Source organism: Microtus oregoni, unplaced genomic scaffold (genome assembly GCF_018167655.1).
Source record: "Microtus oregoni isolate MIOR12 unplaced genomic scaffold, Mior012 000003F_ref0000135, whole genome shotgun sequence".
Taxonomy (NCBI): Eukaryota; Metazoa; Chordata; class Mammalia; order Rodentia; family Cricetidae; genus Microtus; species Microtus oregoni.
This window is the reverse complement of record NW_024543062.1, coordinates 48,940,840-48,957,513: the sequence shown is the minus strand read 5'-3', so window position 1 is coordinate 48,957,513 and position 16,674 is coordinate 48,940,840. Positions and strand designations below refer to the sequence as shown.

Here is a 16,674-nt window from a genome sequence, read left to right as displayed (position 1 = left end):
TGAGCCGTCTTGCCAGCCAGCCCAGCGTTTCTCACTTTCATTGTGTTCTTAAGTTTTATTTTTATTTTATGTTGTGTGTATGTGTGTTTTTGCCTACATGTATGTCTGTGTGCCACATGCATGTCAACAGCTGTGAAGGCAAGAAGAGGGCATCAGATCCTCTGGAACTGGAATTGCAGATGGTTGTGAGTCACTGTGGTGCTGGCACTCGAACCCGGGTCCTCTGGGAGAGCAGCCACCGGGCCCCATATTTGTGTTTTTGCTCTCTCTGTGTTCGTGCTTTTGCACAATCACATGTGTGTACAGGTGCACATGCATGTGGAGACCAGAGGTTGACCTTGGGTGCCATTACTCAGGCTACGTCTGCTTGTCTTTTTTGAGTCACTGGGCCCTAGCTTGCTGACTTAGTAGTAAGCCCCAGACCAATCTCCTCCTCCCCGCTGGGTTTTCAAGCCAGTCACAGCGTTCATTGTGAAAACAAAACAAAACAAAACAAAACAACAACAACAACAACGAAAGACCTTATTCTGGGATTGGAACTCTAATCCTTGCTCACTGAGCCATTTATCAGCTCCTGGTGTTTTTGTCCTTAGTATTGGTTTGGTGGAGAAGGGAGGTCCAAGGTAAGTATTCAAACCCAGCCCCCAAAGAGAGGGGTCATTTTCTAAAGTAGGTGGCCTGGGAGCCCATCAACCCCTCCCCCTCTGGGGCCTGTGTGTGGCGGCCTGACAATGGAGATTCCTGCTGGGTGACTGCAGCCCCACAGCTGAGCCTACTAGAGGGTCTTCTGAGAACTGGTTCTATTCAGAGCGTTGCGAGGAGGTTACTTCTGGCTCAGCTCCCCCATAGAAAACTGGGAATTGTAAGTCTTACGTAGCCTAAGAAAGAAAGTGAACCAGAGGAGAACAAGCGAGAGCGTATTCAGGGCAGTTCCTTAGAAGGAATTACCAAAAGAAAAGAAAGGAGAGAAGCCTTCTGAAGCAAACTACCAAAAAGGCTGCCGGGCCTGCAGCTTCGTTCCTGCCATGTGGCTGAGCGTGGTGCCTCCTTACCTTAGACCTTGGAAGCTGGTCCTGGGGAAGGTTGGGCATAGCCCCTAGAGGGGAGGGGAATTGTGTAGGACCCACAGCTGCCTGATTCAAGGAAGAGCCACCTGACCCCCTCCTTCTCCCCACTCCCCTGCAGAATGAGCGCTTTTCTTCCTAGCCCGCTGCATATTAATCACTGCCTGCAAGAGGCCCGAAGTGGGGACTGTCTGGGGATTGCCGGGTTTTGTGTGGCTGCCGCTGAGTTTCGGCTTGCAGTCCTGCTGTTTGCTAGCCAGACAATTCCACTTACTGCTTGCTGCAAACACTGTTTTAATGCTTTATTTTCAGTTCTGACTGTCTCTCTCTCTTCCAACCCCCCACCCCGTGTGTGTGTGTGTGTGTGTGTGTATGTGTGTGTGTATGTGTGTGCGCGCGCGCGCTCGCCCCTGGAGGACAGAAGAGGTCATTGGACCCCCTCTGGAATCACAGAAGACAGGCTGAGAGCTGCCTGATGTGGGTGCTTGGATCTGAACTCTGGTCCTCTGGAAGAGCAGCAAGTACTCTTATCTGCTGAGCCATCTCTCCAGGCCCACTACCAAATCTTAGTGTGGACAATAATCTGTTCCTCCAAATGTTGGCCAATCTCTCAGATCTGAGCAAAACTTATTTGCTGTTTATTTTTCTTGTTAAAGCATGTCTCTGTGTGTTGTTCATGCGGGTGCGAGTGTGTGTGTGTGTGCGCGCACATGAGTAGACCAAGGACAGATCTGGATATCATCCTCTGGGAAAGCTATTCACCTGTTTTGAGACAGCTTTTCTTACTGGCCTCAAGCCCACCAATTAGATGAGTTTTTGAGCCCCAGGGATCCTTTTGTCTCTGCCCCGCCCCTCCAGCCCTGGTGTTGGAATTATAAGCATGTGCCACCTCACTCCACATTTAGACACGGGTTTCAGGAATCGAACTCAGGTCTTAATGATTGCAAGGCGAATACTTTGCCAACTGAGCCATCTCCTCAGCCCTGCTTATTTTCTTTGTGTGTCTTTTGTAACAGATGCATGTGTCATTACAAAGGAAGACTGCTGTGAGCCCACATGCCCCTGGGTTGACAGGCGACAGCCTGAAGCTCACAGACCCCTCCCTCCGCCTCTGTTCCCTCTTATGCATTCTCTCCCCCTCACATTCCTTCTAGGCTGGTCCTGGTCCATCCATGTAGGTAAAATCTCACCTTAAACCCATTTTGGTGGTTCTGTATCTGTGTTCTGGGGGGGATTCGAGTAGGGGTGGTGGTGGGAGGTGCCGGGGAAAGGGTTGGTATCTCTTCAAACAGAGTCGTGGACAAACCCCACTTCCCACTTTGATCATTTTCCCCAATGGAAGCAGAGTCAGCACTTTTCCTGCCTGTACCCGTGGGAACTTCTGTAAAGGCCCCCTGGGTGTGGTGATTAGGTATTGACTGTCAACAGGATCTAGCATCACCTAGGAGGCAAGTGGGGAGGGTACCCGAAGGCTGGATCAGGCAGCCCCCAACCTGTGCCTGATTTTGCCCTGCAGGACCCTCACCCTGCCTGGCCTCAGACCGAGTAGGTGTGGCCTGTCTAGAACTGTGTGGGAGCGTGAGAGCTCTAGAGAAGTTGCCCTTACCTCGCATCCCAAAGCCCCAGCATGGTTTCACCTTCCTTCCTTTGGCCATCTTGCTTCTCCCTGAGGCCCCAGAGGGTCACATCAGGTAACACATGGGAAAGCCTCCTTGGAAGCGAGTCTGCCCGTTAGAACAAACCTGACTGCTTCCTCAAGCTGGCATCCAACCCCCGTGCGGGCCACAGCAGAATCTAAATGAGTGTAGTGGTGGACAGGAGGCCTTTGTGGGAGCCCCCAGGGTGAGAGCTCCCTTCCCTAGGTCAGGAGGTGCTACTGTTTGCATTTCTCACTTGCCCTTTCCCCCAAGGGAATTTGGAGGGTGCTGACTCAGAGTACCATGGGAAGCTTGCTGGGCTCCAGGTTCTAAATTCATCTCTGTCTTTGTTTACCATGAGCTTCTGTGCAGTCTCCTGGGGTTCAGCCCTGCCATACTGCATCACACTTCCTGTGGGTTCTGGGAACCTGAATTCAGGTCCCTCACATTGGGAAGCAAGCACTTTCCCCACGGAGCCCTTTCTGCGGCCCACATTGTATTTGTGAGGTCAAGGACAGCTACACAAGCATCAAGGCCTAAGTTTCATCCCGCAGCACCCACATAAAACACCAGTGCTGGGGGAGTAGACACAACGGACCCGGCAAGCCCATGGGACCCCAGTTTAGCTGGCTCCATGTATCCCATGTTTCTTAATGAGAGATTCTGTCTCAAAGGTAAAGTGGAGAGCATTAGAAGAAAAAGCCTGGAGTCAGCCACACACCAGCACGCAAGTAAACACAAACCACATGTGTGCACACATGCACATACACACATGTGAACACATGCCTGCACATGCACACATACATACACAGAAAAAAACAAATGCCATGCTTGCACACATGTAAACACACACACTTACCCAGAATTGTAAAAAGAGAAAAACGGAATCCTTTTCGTGATGAGTGTAAATCTTAGCGGTGGGGTTTACTTGCGCCCACATGTGTTCTTTCTCACACACCCACAACCTTACCCTCCTCCCGGCTCATCTGCCTCTGTAAACATCAATGAAATGTGTATTTTCTTTCAAACTAAAACCACGCAAGCTTTACCAAGGTGGGCTGTTGACTTGGAATTCACATTTGGCAAATCTCTGTTCCGCGTGTTTTATACTGAGTGTAGACGGTTATAAATACAGTCAAGTCAGTGTGGTGTGGTTTTTTTTCCCCCTCTCTCTTTCTTCCAAATGGTTATGGAAGTAGAGCTGCTCCCAAATAAAAGATAAATTATAGCAGGATCTAAAAAAGCATCATTTAAAAAGTGTCAGGATACAATTGGGTTCTCACAAAGCTCGCAGGCTGCTAAATTCACAGGAAAATTGAGTGGATCAGGATGGCCGGTGACAGTGTCCTTGCTGTTGATTTATCCCATCAGTCTGGGCTGTGCTGGAGACATAGTATCTGCTGGGGAGGGCGACAGTCAGTGGTTCCTTTGGCTCTTCAGGGCCCCAGTTATTATCTCTGGGGAGGACCTATGGGAGAAAGATGACAAAGAGATGTCCTCTCCGTATGGTTTTAACCTGTTCTAGTCCATTTTCTGATGCAAGAACAAAGTAGCTGAGGCTAATCATTTACTTACCTATGTGTTATTGTGCGTGAGCATGCAGGTACCCTCATAGACCAGAAGAGGGTGTTAGATGCCCTGGAGCTACAGTAATAGGTTGTGAGCAAGAGCTCTTAACCACTGAACTATCTCTAGCCCCTGAGGCCAGTAATTCATAAAGAAAGTGATCTGGGGGCTGGAAAGATGAATTTTTTTTTTGTTCAAGCATGAAGACTTGAGTTTGCATCCCTAACACCACGTAAAAAGCCAAGTATGGTTATGTGCATCTGTAACCCTAGTACTGGGGAGGTAACAGCAGGAGGATCCCTGGGCTTGCTGGCTAACTAGTCTAACTGAATTGGTGAGCTTCAGGTTCAGCGAGAGACCTTATATTTAAAAAAATCAGGTGGTGTGTGGTTAGAAAAGACACCTGATGTTGACTTCCAGCTTCCATGTGCCTATGCACACCTGTACACACATGAACATGAAACATACATGTGCACACAGGCATGCACCACACTCACAGTCTGAGTAGCAGATTTGCACAGCCCCATGCAAGGTGGAGACAAAAGGGCAAGGGTGCAGAGACTGCAGGAGAGGAACAGTGCTCCAGCATCATGACACTGGGATCAGCCCCTTTCATAAATTTGCTTTATTTTGGTATGTGTGTGTGTGTGCATAGATCTGCTTGTTTGCAGGAGCCCCGGCCACATGTACGCAGTGTCCCCCATTGCCAGGAGAGACTGGGGAGTTCCCTGGAACCGGAGTTTCAGACAGTATGGGCTGCCCGATGTGGGTGCTGGCACCTGAACTGAGTAAATTCAGTTTCACGTGAGCATTGGTAGATAAATCACATCCAGTCCGCAGCAGCACCCTTTTCTCGTTATTCCTGTAGAATTCTTCAAGGCTGGGTCTAGACTTCACCGAAACACTTGGCTCTGACTGAACTTTCAGGTTGTATCCAATTGTTTGATTAGAACTAGTTAATTCTAATTTAGTTAAAACTAAGAGTTCTACTGTGTGCTAACACTTTTCACTCCTACCAGTGGGTTATAAAGGTGTATGTGTGTGTGTGTGTGTATGTATGTGTGTCTATATCAGTATGTGTCTGTGTGTCCATGTCTGTGTGTGTATGTCTGTATGTGTGTATGTGTGGGTGTGTCTCTCTGTATGTGTGTATGTCTGTGTGCGTCCGCATGTGCATGTGTGTATGTGTGTGGCGTGTGTCTATGTCTGTTTCTTGGTGTGGAGGCCAAGGAGAATCTTGGGTGCTCTCTGACTTGTTCTCCTGAGCCAGGCTCTGTCAGTGGCCTAGAGCTTACCATGTAGACTAGTGAGTCCCAGGAATCTTCTAGCACTGAGGATACAAACACTCACACCACCATATTTAGCTGTCCTGTGGGAATCAAATTTAGGTCATCTTGCCCGTAAGGCTGTCTCCACTGCCCCTAGCTTACCTCTAGCGGTGGACTTTATGCTGTTTTTCCAGCACTGGATATGCTCATTAAAATTAAAGTCTTGTTGCATTTTTAAGCAGAAATTATCTTAATGAATTTTCAAGAACTCAAAATCATCCCTTCCATTGCAAAGGAGAGAATGAGTCCTTGCTCAAGGAAACGTAAGGACTGCGGAAGCTGCCTTGGCAGTGCCGTGGGGCAGTCAACTCCTACGAGCTCTGTGGAGCCCATTTTTCTGTGTCTAAACCCAGTGCTCTGTCTTGGTGACTTGAAACCTGCTACTGCGTCGACACACCACGATAATGGGCAGAGCAGACTGGCTTCTCCTGCTCTCTTCCTATGAGAGCTGGCTGCTGACATGTATGGCCACTGAACAGCTGGCTCTGGAGGGCTGGAGGGACAGTAGTTAATAGAAAGTTTAGTTAGAGACGTAGACACAGGCAGCTGGTGTTCCCAGGCAGCCTGTGCTAGGGCTGAATCTTGGCGACCCTCTTGATTCTTCTTAGGCGGAGGAGTCTTCCCACCAGTCTTGAGTATTCCAGGGAGGTATTCCAGGGAATGGGTGTTTGAGGCACCCTCACGAAGGGGTGCAAAGCAGGGAGGGCTGGAGCATGCTGTGCTCACGAGGCTGCCGAGGCACTCTCTCATTGTGCATCGAGGACTGAGATGAAATTACACCTGGTGCTAGTCTTTGACATCATCCGGAGCCCCTGACTTGTCCATGCTGCCCCGCTCATTCTTCCCAGGCCACGGACTGCAAGGGCGGGATGCTTTATCTTCCAAACCCTAGGATCTGGTTCCCGTTCTAGTCACAGGGGTCAGAGTTCACATTGTGCCAAAGTTTCAAAGGAAGTGCTTCATTGTCCCTCGGGGCTGTTTTTTTTTTTTTTTTCATCTCCAAGGAGAAATGAATCGTGTTGCCTTGATGGATGGGGAGGACCATTGGGGGCTTTGCTAAGTTGTTCATTTTGAGACTGTGTGTAGTAAGTAGATTAGGCTGAGGCAGGGAGGGACGTGAGGCTCAAGAAATGAGTGGTAGAGAGGTGTTCATTAAAACCAGGTCCTAGCAGAATCTGGGACTAGACTGTCAGCAGGGATTAAATTGAGGTTTTAAAAAGAGAGGGCAACTGGAGAGACAGACAAGAGCTTACTCTGTGTTTTGGGGTTTCTATTGCTGTGAAGAGACACCATGACTAAGGAAACTTCTATAAAGGAAAGCATTTAATTGGGGCTGACTTACAGTTCACAGGTTTAGTCCACCAACATCATACAGGGAAACATGGCGGAGTACATGGTGCTGACGAAGCAACATAAGAGTTCTATATCCTGATCCACAGGCAGTAGGAAAAGAGAGTAACACTGAGCCTGGCTTGAGTTTCCAGAACCTTAAAGCCCATCCCCAGTGACGCACTTCCTAACAAGGCCATACCTCCTAATAGCGCCACGCCCTGTGGGCCTGTGGAGGTCATTTTCATTCAAACCACCACCTTCAACTCCCTGACCCCGATAGACCCATAGCCATATCATAATAAAAAATGCATTTAGTCCAACTTCAAAAGTCTGCATAGTCTATCACAGTCTCAACAGTGTTTAAAAGTCCGAAGTTCAAAGTCTCTTCTGAGACTCATGAAATCTCTTAACTGTGACCCCTGTAAAATCAAAAGGAAAAGCAGATCTCCTACTTCCAACATACAGTGGCACAGATGATGCAGTACCATGCTAAAGGGGAAGAAAGGGAGCCTAATGAGGAAATACTGGACACGAGCAAGACTGAAAACCAGCTGGGCAAACTCTAGACTCTCCATCTCCACGGCTGATGTCAAAGCACTCTTCAGATCTCCAACTTCTATCCACTTTGTTCTCTGCAATGTATGTCTTTCTCCTGGGCTGGTTCTGCTCCCTGTGAGGAGCTCTCGGCAGCTATCTCGCAGCTCTGGAGTCTCCAGTATCTTGGGGTCTCCGAGGTGATACAGACTTCACTGTCACAGCTTCCTGCAATGACTTCTCTGGGCCTCCTTGCAGGGACTCCACTGCCACCCGCCTGGCCTCAGCAGCTTTCCTTAGTAGAGGAGTGAGATTCCTTTTAATTCCTTTCTTGTAGCTTTGGCTGTGAAACCAGAACTTTATGGCCGAAGATACCAAGGTCTTGTGCATGCTAGGGCTGAAATATGGCCGCCTTGTTCAATTACATCTTCATCAGCTTTCTGGTTTTGATGGTTTCCCCCTAACTGCCTAAGCTTGACTGTCCTAGATCTGTAGAGCAGGCTGGCCTTGAATTCAGAGATCTACCTGTCCCTGCTTCCCAATGCTAGGATTAAAGGTGTGTACCACCACACCCATCCTAAGACATTCTTCAATTCCTTTTCACAGGTTGGCAGCTTACCTGGCTGGGGTCTTGCCCTGAGGTCACCAATCCCTTTATTTTCTCCTCATTGCTCAGCTTGCTCCTTCTCACTATAGATGCACATACATGTGATGACTTAATAGCCAAGCAACACAGTCAGTACTAGACCATCTGGAAATCTCCTCTGCCAACGCCATTAATCCAAAACTCTGCAGTTTAGCTTCACACAGATTTTTTTGGGCAAGGGCAGAAAGCAGCCACATTCTTTGACAAAACATCACAAGAACAATCTCTAGGCCACAGCCTGATATTCATCTCCTCTGCATCCTCTTGAACCAGGCCCCCACAGTTCAAATCACCCTCAGAACCACTGTCTTCCATGCTCCTGCGAGGTTGGCCCATTAAGCCCCATTTTATAGGGCCAGTTGCATTTCTAGTCCAGAGTCCCAAAGTGTTCCGTTTCCCTTCAAACAAAATACAGTCTGGCCTGTTACAACAATAACCCAGCTCCTGGTACCAACTTCTGTCTTCTTTTTATCCAAATCACCACATTTTCACTCAAACCACCACACTGTGTAAGTGTGAAGACCCAGAACCCTTGTTGAAGCTAGGTGTGGCAGGCTGCCCTTACAGTCGCAGAGCTGGGGAGGCAGAGACGGGTAGATCTCTGGGGCTCTCTTTCCAGTGTAGCCAAACTCAACAGGTCAGTGAGAGACCATGTTTAAAAAAGGAAAAACAAGGTGGGCTGAACTTGAGGATCAACAGCTGTGGGAACCTCTGGCCCTACATACAAATCCATGCACACACTGCCCACCCCACACAAAGTCACTCATTTGTTGAATCACACATTCCTCTTCATTCCTTAAACACTAACTGTGTGGTGGCCTAGACCATTCTTCCAAACAAGCATGGCTCCCCCAAGGGAAAGGAAAGGCCCTTGGTCCTGTGAGCATCCTGGCTCTCTGTGTGATCACCTTACCTCCGAGTTTGGTTCTGCCACCATCAGATAGTGACTATCGCAGCTGACTGGGTGCTACTGGTGGCCTGCAGGAGTGTGCCTGATCACTGGGGTGGCAGGCTGGGTATGCAAACCTGTGACGAGGCACAGTTCTCAATGGTCACTGCCTACCGGAGTCCCCTGAGATACTAGTGTTACACTAGGGAGATGCTTGTTGCCACAGAAGCATGAGAACCTAAGTGTGGTCCCTTCTGACCCACAGTAGAGAAGCCAGTTATGGTGGCTCGTGCTTGTAAGCCAGTGCTGGGGAGACAGAGACGGGGACCCCTGGGGCTCATAGGCCAGCCAATCTAGCTGAGTCCATATACTCTAGAGTCAATGATTCCAGCTTGTGTCAAGTTGACATAAAACTAGACAGCATACCTGTATAACTTGCATAAACTCATACGCTCATAAATAAATAAATAAATGTAAAAAAACACTTAAAAATAAGGTGGAGAGTGATTGATGAAGATATTCAATGTTAGTTAGTCTCTGCCTCTGCACACATGCTTGCACATACAAGTACACACACACACACACACACACATCCACCCACACAGAGAATAGCGCCTAGGTTTCTGCAGCTAAGTTGAGCTGGAGACTGCTGTTTGTTAGTTCCCTGGTAGCCTTGTGCGTTCAGGCCTTCCACCCAGAGTTGAAGTCGTCATGAGGCTGAGAAGAAAGGTATACCATGCCTCCCTCTGGCCCAGCAGAGTGAGTGGAGGAGGGAGGCCTGCTGCCTGGGCCAGGAGGCGGGAAGGACAGAGAGCCTCAGGCTTCTCTGGGCCATTAAAGTTTATTGTTCACCACAGCAGTGATTGAAAAAGGCTTTTTGCAGGGCTGAAATGTGAGCAGTGAAACTTGCCAGCTGATATGGACGCTGGGGTGCTTATCCCATAAAAATACCCTGTGTGTCAAAGGCTTTCAGTAAATGTGCCTGGAAGTATTAGCAGTCATTTCTGCCAGCCTGGGGCTCCCGAGGGTGTGTGGTAAGGGGCTGTGAAAGGGATTCCCAGTTCCTGCGAAGGAGCACAAGGAGAAGGGGGCAGAACCCACAGCAGCTTGTGGCTGCGTTTCCCTGTACAGCATCCCAGCAGTTCGAATGGGACTGTGCCTTGGGTATCCTCCACCTTACCAGCTTGGCTTAGGAGAGGGGCAGGTATGTTGACAGCCAAGTAAGGCATGGATACTGTTATGTTACATTGCTACCTTTGTGTGGCTTCACTGCTGGTCCCAGGGGCTGCCAGGGAATTCCTGGAATTCAAAGAGGCTGTGGTGTGGGTAACTTAGTCTTTCATCTGTAAAAGAGGAGTGGTGACAGAAATCAGGGGACCCCAAATGGTGTGAAGGGCTATCATGTGTTGGCAGAAGCACATGAGATTGGTTTGTCACTGTGGTTCAGTAGCTGCTCACTGCGAGTTTGCATGTGAACAGTGCATGTGTGATCGATGCTGCCTTCATCCTTATCCATCGTCCATCACGTTCTTGGTGAGAGGTCAGGGAACAGCCAGAAGACTGTCTTCATGAAGTGTGGTATGGATGACGCTCCACTGTTTCCATACAGGACCCTGTATGCCAGTGACTGGTCTGCCCTGTGTCGTGCTGGGGCCAGCAGAGCTTTCTGTCCCCTGTCCCCTTTGGCTTGGGTGGTGTGGAGCAGGCACACACTCGGGCTGCCCAATAGTATTCAGAGCATGGAGGCCGTGTGTAGGCTGGCGGAGAAGAGAGTGAGCGCTCCACGGTACCTCTGGCCAGCAGCCACAGGGGACACCTTGTACAGCCCTTGCTGTGTGTGTCAAAGCTGTTGTTTTCAAAGTCTGTGCTCTGCTCCCTCCCGCCCCCCACCTGCCACAAAGGCTTGTGCTGGAGTAGGTGCCCTGCCTATCTAGGAGGAGGGAGAGGGCATCGTGTACCCTTCCTAGGAGGGATGGCTCCCTCGGGCATAGCCCCAGCTTCCACTAACAGGCCACACAGGCGTCTGCTCTGGAGCTGTGGTTTGGAGGAAATCGATGTTATGGGAACAGCGTCTCTGCCTGGTGAAACTTGCGTGGGTGGCTTGGTTTGGGAATCATATTTTGCCCAGGAAGGAAGGGGAAATATCACCCACCTGGCATGTATATGACTAGTAGGCAGACCAAGGGAGAAGCCATGTGCAGGAGAGCCACCCTCCTCTGCCTAGAAAGCGTGTTAATGGCCCCAGAAACACTTTGGGTGTGTTCTCTGTAGCCTATCGGGAAGAGCTAAAGTTCTTAGCAGGGCGTCCCCTAAGCTACCAGAAGCCATAGATGGCAGTGTGGGTCATTGTCAGTCCTTCTTAGGAACAAATATACCCTCTGCCTTTTGACTGCCGTGGGGAGGGCGTGGTCTTACCCAAAATGCCCTACCTGGGTAATGTTCCCAGAACACTTACGTATGACCTGTAAGGTCTTCTATCTGGGGCCTCTGTTGTCCCCGCTTCTAAGTCCAGCTCTTGTCTCTGTTTGCCTCCCTCCCTGGTCAGTCCTGCTGTGTTAGCTCCATCCCCACATCCTGTGTCCCTGTCACTGATGCAGCTGGCTCTAAAGAGTTGCCCTGGAGGGAACTTGTGGCAAGTACCGGGAATGTAGAAGCTCAGACAGGAATGCTGCACTCGGGCGGGTTGGGGACTAGATGGTCCACGCTTCACCTACAAACCCGGTTGACATCCTGGGCCACCAGCAGTGCCCATAGCCTTGGCTACAGCTGGCTCCTCACAAGCCTTCATACACACCCTTCCTTAACATTTTCCTTCGCAGGTATTAATCACATGTAATAATGAGTTCATTAGGGTTTTTTCATGCATGTACATATGTTTTGATCATGTTCACTTTCCATTACCATCCCTCGGCCCCCTCGCTCCCACTGATCCCTTTCCTGTTCCCAATAATCCCTCTTCTAGGTTCATGATTTTTTTCCTTTTCTTTTCGGTGGCCTCGTAGGGTTGTTAAAAGGAGCTTGGGTGAGGGGTCGTGTCAAAAGTGTGCGCTGCTCACCAGCAGCTTCAAGACAAGAAAATGTCTATCCCTCCCCCATTACCTGTTTGCTGCCTATAGATCCCCACAGGGGAGGGGCCGCACGAGCCTCTTCCCCTTTCTTCTGGTGTGTTCCTAGGAAGTTTGTGAGTCTGTGAGAGCTTTTTCTCATGTGTGATGGTATTCCAAACTGTATGTGAAGCCTGCTAGCCACATACAGGGCTGGTGGTCCTGTGTCTCTGTTCCTGCACTTTGCCTATGCAGTGGTTTCCCCGTCCCATGTTCTATCCCAAGTTTCACTTCCTTGGAGGGCGGGGTCTGGTTACCTCTCCCAAGGAGACTTGGTGCATCCCAGAGGCATAGAACACCTTCCTGTGGTTGAAGTTGCCTAGTGGCCACCAGATCTGAGCTTGGCCATCTTGTCCGCACACTACAGTGTCTGTCCAGGACTTCTCACCCAAATCCAGGGCTGTGTGTGATAATTTATGCAAATGAGGGAGGGTGGGTGGTGGACAGAGTCACAGACATCCATCACCCCATTTCCCAGCACCAGCCATCCTTCACCAGGCCCTTAAAAGATAATACAGTTTTTGTTTAAGGCAATTACTTAATCTTGACAAACTCCTGTGTTAAGCAGGGCTATTAATGGGGCCTGCCATTAATCAGTGCAAGCCCAGGTGGGTGCTTTCTCTGAACTGCCATCACTCTTGGGGACCCAAGGTGGGCCCTTTGCCATCCTTAGAGCCCTAATTATGGAAGCAGCATGCTAACCACGGGCATCCCACGTGGGCTGCAGGGGCACCCAGCCATGGGCAGGAAAGAGGCCCATTTTTAATGCCAGTCATGAGGTTTTCTGAGCCAAGCAGGATGATCCATGGGGGTTATTAGTAGGCACCGGGAGCACAGCTGGGGAAAACAGATAACACCGCTCCTGACCGCCCCTCCTGCACTTAGCATCCGCTTTGTCGCCTACCTGGTGGCACGCAGAAGCACTGCATGGAGCCCCCGCTGTGGGTTGCAGTTATGTTTGGATGGACAGGAAGGACGTGAGAGTAGTGTGCCTGTTGGGCATCCTTAGTTCTGGTGTCCCCATAAAGGAGCCCGGGTGTCAGTGATCCTCATAAGTGTGATCTCACACTTATGGCCCTGTCACACCGATACCTGGCCCCGGATGTCAGAGGGGAGCTGCCCTCCCCATCCCCCAGGAGAACCAGTCTTGAGTGGAACAGAGACAGAACCCAGTGGGTCTCCCACCATCCAGGGAGTTTCATTTCTGTTTGGGCAACAATGTAACTTAACAAAAAGCTGCTTAGGAAAGACAAGTTTATTTCAACTTGCCTTTCAGTTATGGTCTATCATTGTGGGGAAGTAAAGGTTAAACCCTCAGACAGCTGGCTACATCCGCAATCAAGAGCAGAAGGAACTAAATCTGCACACGTGCTCATTTGCTTGTGTCCAGCCGGGTCTCTTCATCCTTACACCAGTCAAGACTTCTGCCTAGAGAGTGGTGTCGCCCACAGGCCATTAAGTAATATCAAAGTGACAGAGCTAACCATCACAGTGGTCACAGAAGAGATGCCACCGTCTGATCCCACCTGTGACGATGGATCAGAATCTCTGAGCCTGGCTATGACACTAATCAGGCATGACGAGGGTCAAGTCACCATGCTGCTCTATGCCTCGGTTTCCTCCTCTGTAAAATGGGGTGAGTGCTAACCTTTTCCTGTCTGAGGGCTGTGGGGATCAATGCATTAAGAAGGGACACATTCAGGAGAGTGTGACACAGTTCTTCTGTCAGAAGCCTTCTGTGAGGGAGCTGGAGTTCCGGAGACTCCACCAGCCCCCAGTCCCAGTGTGTGAGACGTTTTCCCCTGGATATTGAGTCAGCTTCATCTGTTTTTAATTCACACACTTAGCTCATCAAAATATTGTTTTGCAAGAGGCTTTTTGATGTCTAGGAAGCCTTTGGAATGGCTCTTCTTTATAGTCTAATTCCAGGAAGAAGGTTCTGGAAACCACATTGATTGATAGGTTGGCTCATATGGCCATGTTTTCTTTTTAAGAAAAGTTACACTTACTTATTTGTCTATGTGTATGTATGTACGTGGGTTTGTGCGTGTCAAGGTCACATGTGGAGGTCAGAGGACAACTTGTGGAAGTTTTGGTTCTCTCCCTCAACCTTGTGAGTTCTGTGTTTGAAACTCGGATCATCAGCCTTGGCCTCAGGCTCCATTACCCATTGGGCCATCTGGCCAGCCTGTGGCCATGTTTCCATGCCTTAGTTTCTTCACGCAGGACAAACTCTTGACAGGGCTTGTGGAGCAGACTCCAGGGTTGCTGGTGGATCCCCCATTACCCTTGCTAGCGAAAACCATCATTTCTATCAGGAGTGGTAAGAGTGAACGGGATGGAATCGGGGAAGCTTGGTGGGAATAGCACATACTAGAAAGACGCTTGCTTCAATCCATGGTGTGATACAGCTAGGAGCTGGGCTCCTGGACATGTTGCATGGCTTGGCAGACACATCTCCACAGCCCCAGGAGTCCACACACCCACCGCCTCATTTGAGCACACCCCAGCTAGCCAGGAAGGCAGTGGGCAGTGATCCAGCCAGGATGGAGGCAGGCTGCACTGACCAACACTGGCCGACCTGGTCAAGGGTGTGGGAGGTTAAAAGGAGTGTCACAGTGTCGCTTGGTAACCGTCCTCCAAGCCCTGAGGGACCTTGTGAGTTCTGTGACTGAAGAGATGGGAGGGAGGGCGAACATGGTTTTTATAATAGTAACCTTTTATTACCTTCATTAAGTGACATAAAAAAGTTATAGAAAGCTAAGATGGGGGGAGTCTGAGGGAATTCTCATTCCCATGTTTTATGTGTTGATAGACTTATGATTAGCCTGGACTAGAGATCCATCAGCGTGCAAAGACAATGGTGATAACTGCTTAGGCCTGAGCTGTCGGATGTGGTAACCACAGCTGCATGTGACCGCTGGGTGTTGGTGATATGTCCCAGGAAGCTGCCCAGGAGGGAAGGAAGGGTACCAGATTTTGTGGACTTAGTGGAATAAAGAATACAAAATGTCTCATTAACAGTTGTATGTGGAAGTATATGTGCATATCTGTCTGGAGGCAGAGGACAACCTTAGGTGTGGGTCCTCAGGAGCTGTCCACCTTATTGGTTTTTTGACAGTGTCTCATAACCTGGAACTCACTGATGAGCCTGAGTTGTCTGGTCAGCTAGTGAGCTGGCAGGGCTCCACCTGGCTCCTCACTGGGAGCTTAGCTTCTCTTGCAAGCACTGTGGCAACTGATGCCAATGTGGTTCATGGGGACATAATAGTGGAGTGTCACAGATGTCCTTTAGAAAGAACCAAATGCCCCAGACTCTGACCGCACAGCCTGGTAGCTGCCAGATGAAGAGGTGTAAACAGGGAGTCGGTCACAGGCGCAAGGAGCAGGGTGTTGGGATCACATCTTCACCAAGTTAGTTTACCAAGCTCCGCTTCTGCAGTGGGTGCCAGGAGCACGGGGCCCCAGGCACCAGTTTGTTGACTGCATTTTTTTCGGGTCTGTGAACTTGGCTGGATTTCTTTTCTCTCTCTCGTCTCTCCCCTCCCTCCCTCCCTCCCTCCCTCCCTCCCCCCTCCCTCCCTCTCTCCCTCCCTCCCTCCCTCCGTGTGTGTGTGTGTGTGTGTGTGTGTGTGTGAACTGTGCATGCCCATGTTATATGCGTGTGTGTAAAGGCCAGAGCACAGCCTCAAGTGTCATTTCACAGGAGCTGTCTAACTTTGATTTTGGAACTCAGGGTCTTTCACTGCCTGGAATTCCCCAAGGAGGCAAGGTTGGCTGGCCTGCAAGCCCTGGGGATCTGCCTGTCTTTGCCTCCCCAGCTATAGGACTACAAGCAAATACTACACCAAACTTTTCAACATGGGTTCTTCCAGGGGATCAAACCCAGGTCTTTGTGCTTGTGAGACAAGCACCTTAGCAGCTGCGCTGGCCCTGCCCGTAGATTCACGCCTTTTCAGAGTCCCAGAACCACAGTCCTGCGCGGCACATCCACTGTTTGTTCTGGGGGCTATCACGCAGCTTTCTAGGAAACAGGTTCTACGAACTAGACAGTTGCCCAGCATATTCAGGCTTGACCTATCTCAGGTTTCTTCTGACCTTAAGATTCCCTAACCCGGGGCTGGGGAGATGCTCAGATGGCAAATGCTTACCTTGCAGGATGTGGGCTCGGGTTTGATGCCCTGTGTCCACTGAGAAAGCACTAAGCATGGTGGTGTGTGCTTGTAGCATCATTGCTAGGGAGGTGGTGACAGGCAGCTGCCAGGTGCCACTGACCAGCCTGCCTAGCCTGATGGCTGAGCTCCAGGTCCTAGTGAGAGGCCATGTTCAAAAGCAGAGAGAGAGAAAGAAAGTGTCGAAAAAGAAAAGGGGAAAGGAAGAGGATCAAAAGGAAAAGAGAGGGAAAGAAAGGAGGAAATGTGGATGGTGTCTGAGTGACACCAGAAACTGTCCACTCACACACACGCACATGCACACGCATGTGCGCACACACGCATGTGCACACATGAACAAGGACACACAAACTCCCTAACTCTGGACCCACTGGTCAACGAGAACTGGTTGAGTAGCCCCTG

At 49.9% G+C, this 16,674-nt stretch overlaps 1 protein-coding gene across 2 annotated transcripts in view; it reads left to right on the top strand.

Moving 5' to 3' along the window:
* The window catches only part of Gli2 (GLI family zinc finger 2), a 169,055-nt gene that overhangs the window by 86,568 nt on the left and 65,813 nt on the right, over positions 1-16,674 (top strand). The window contains exon 2 of one of the 2 annotated variants that reach the window (XM_041648623.1): positions 16,307-16,313. The exons of the other annotated variant lie outside the window; for it this stretch is intronic. Coding sequence (XP_041504557.1) covers positions 16,307-16,313 — 7 coding nt within the window. The remainder of the gene's footprint in view (positions 1-16,306; positions 16,314-16,674) is intronic. 2 annotated transcript variants of the gene reach the window in all.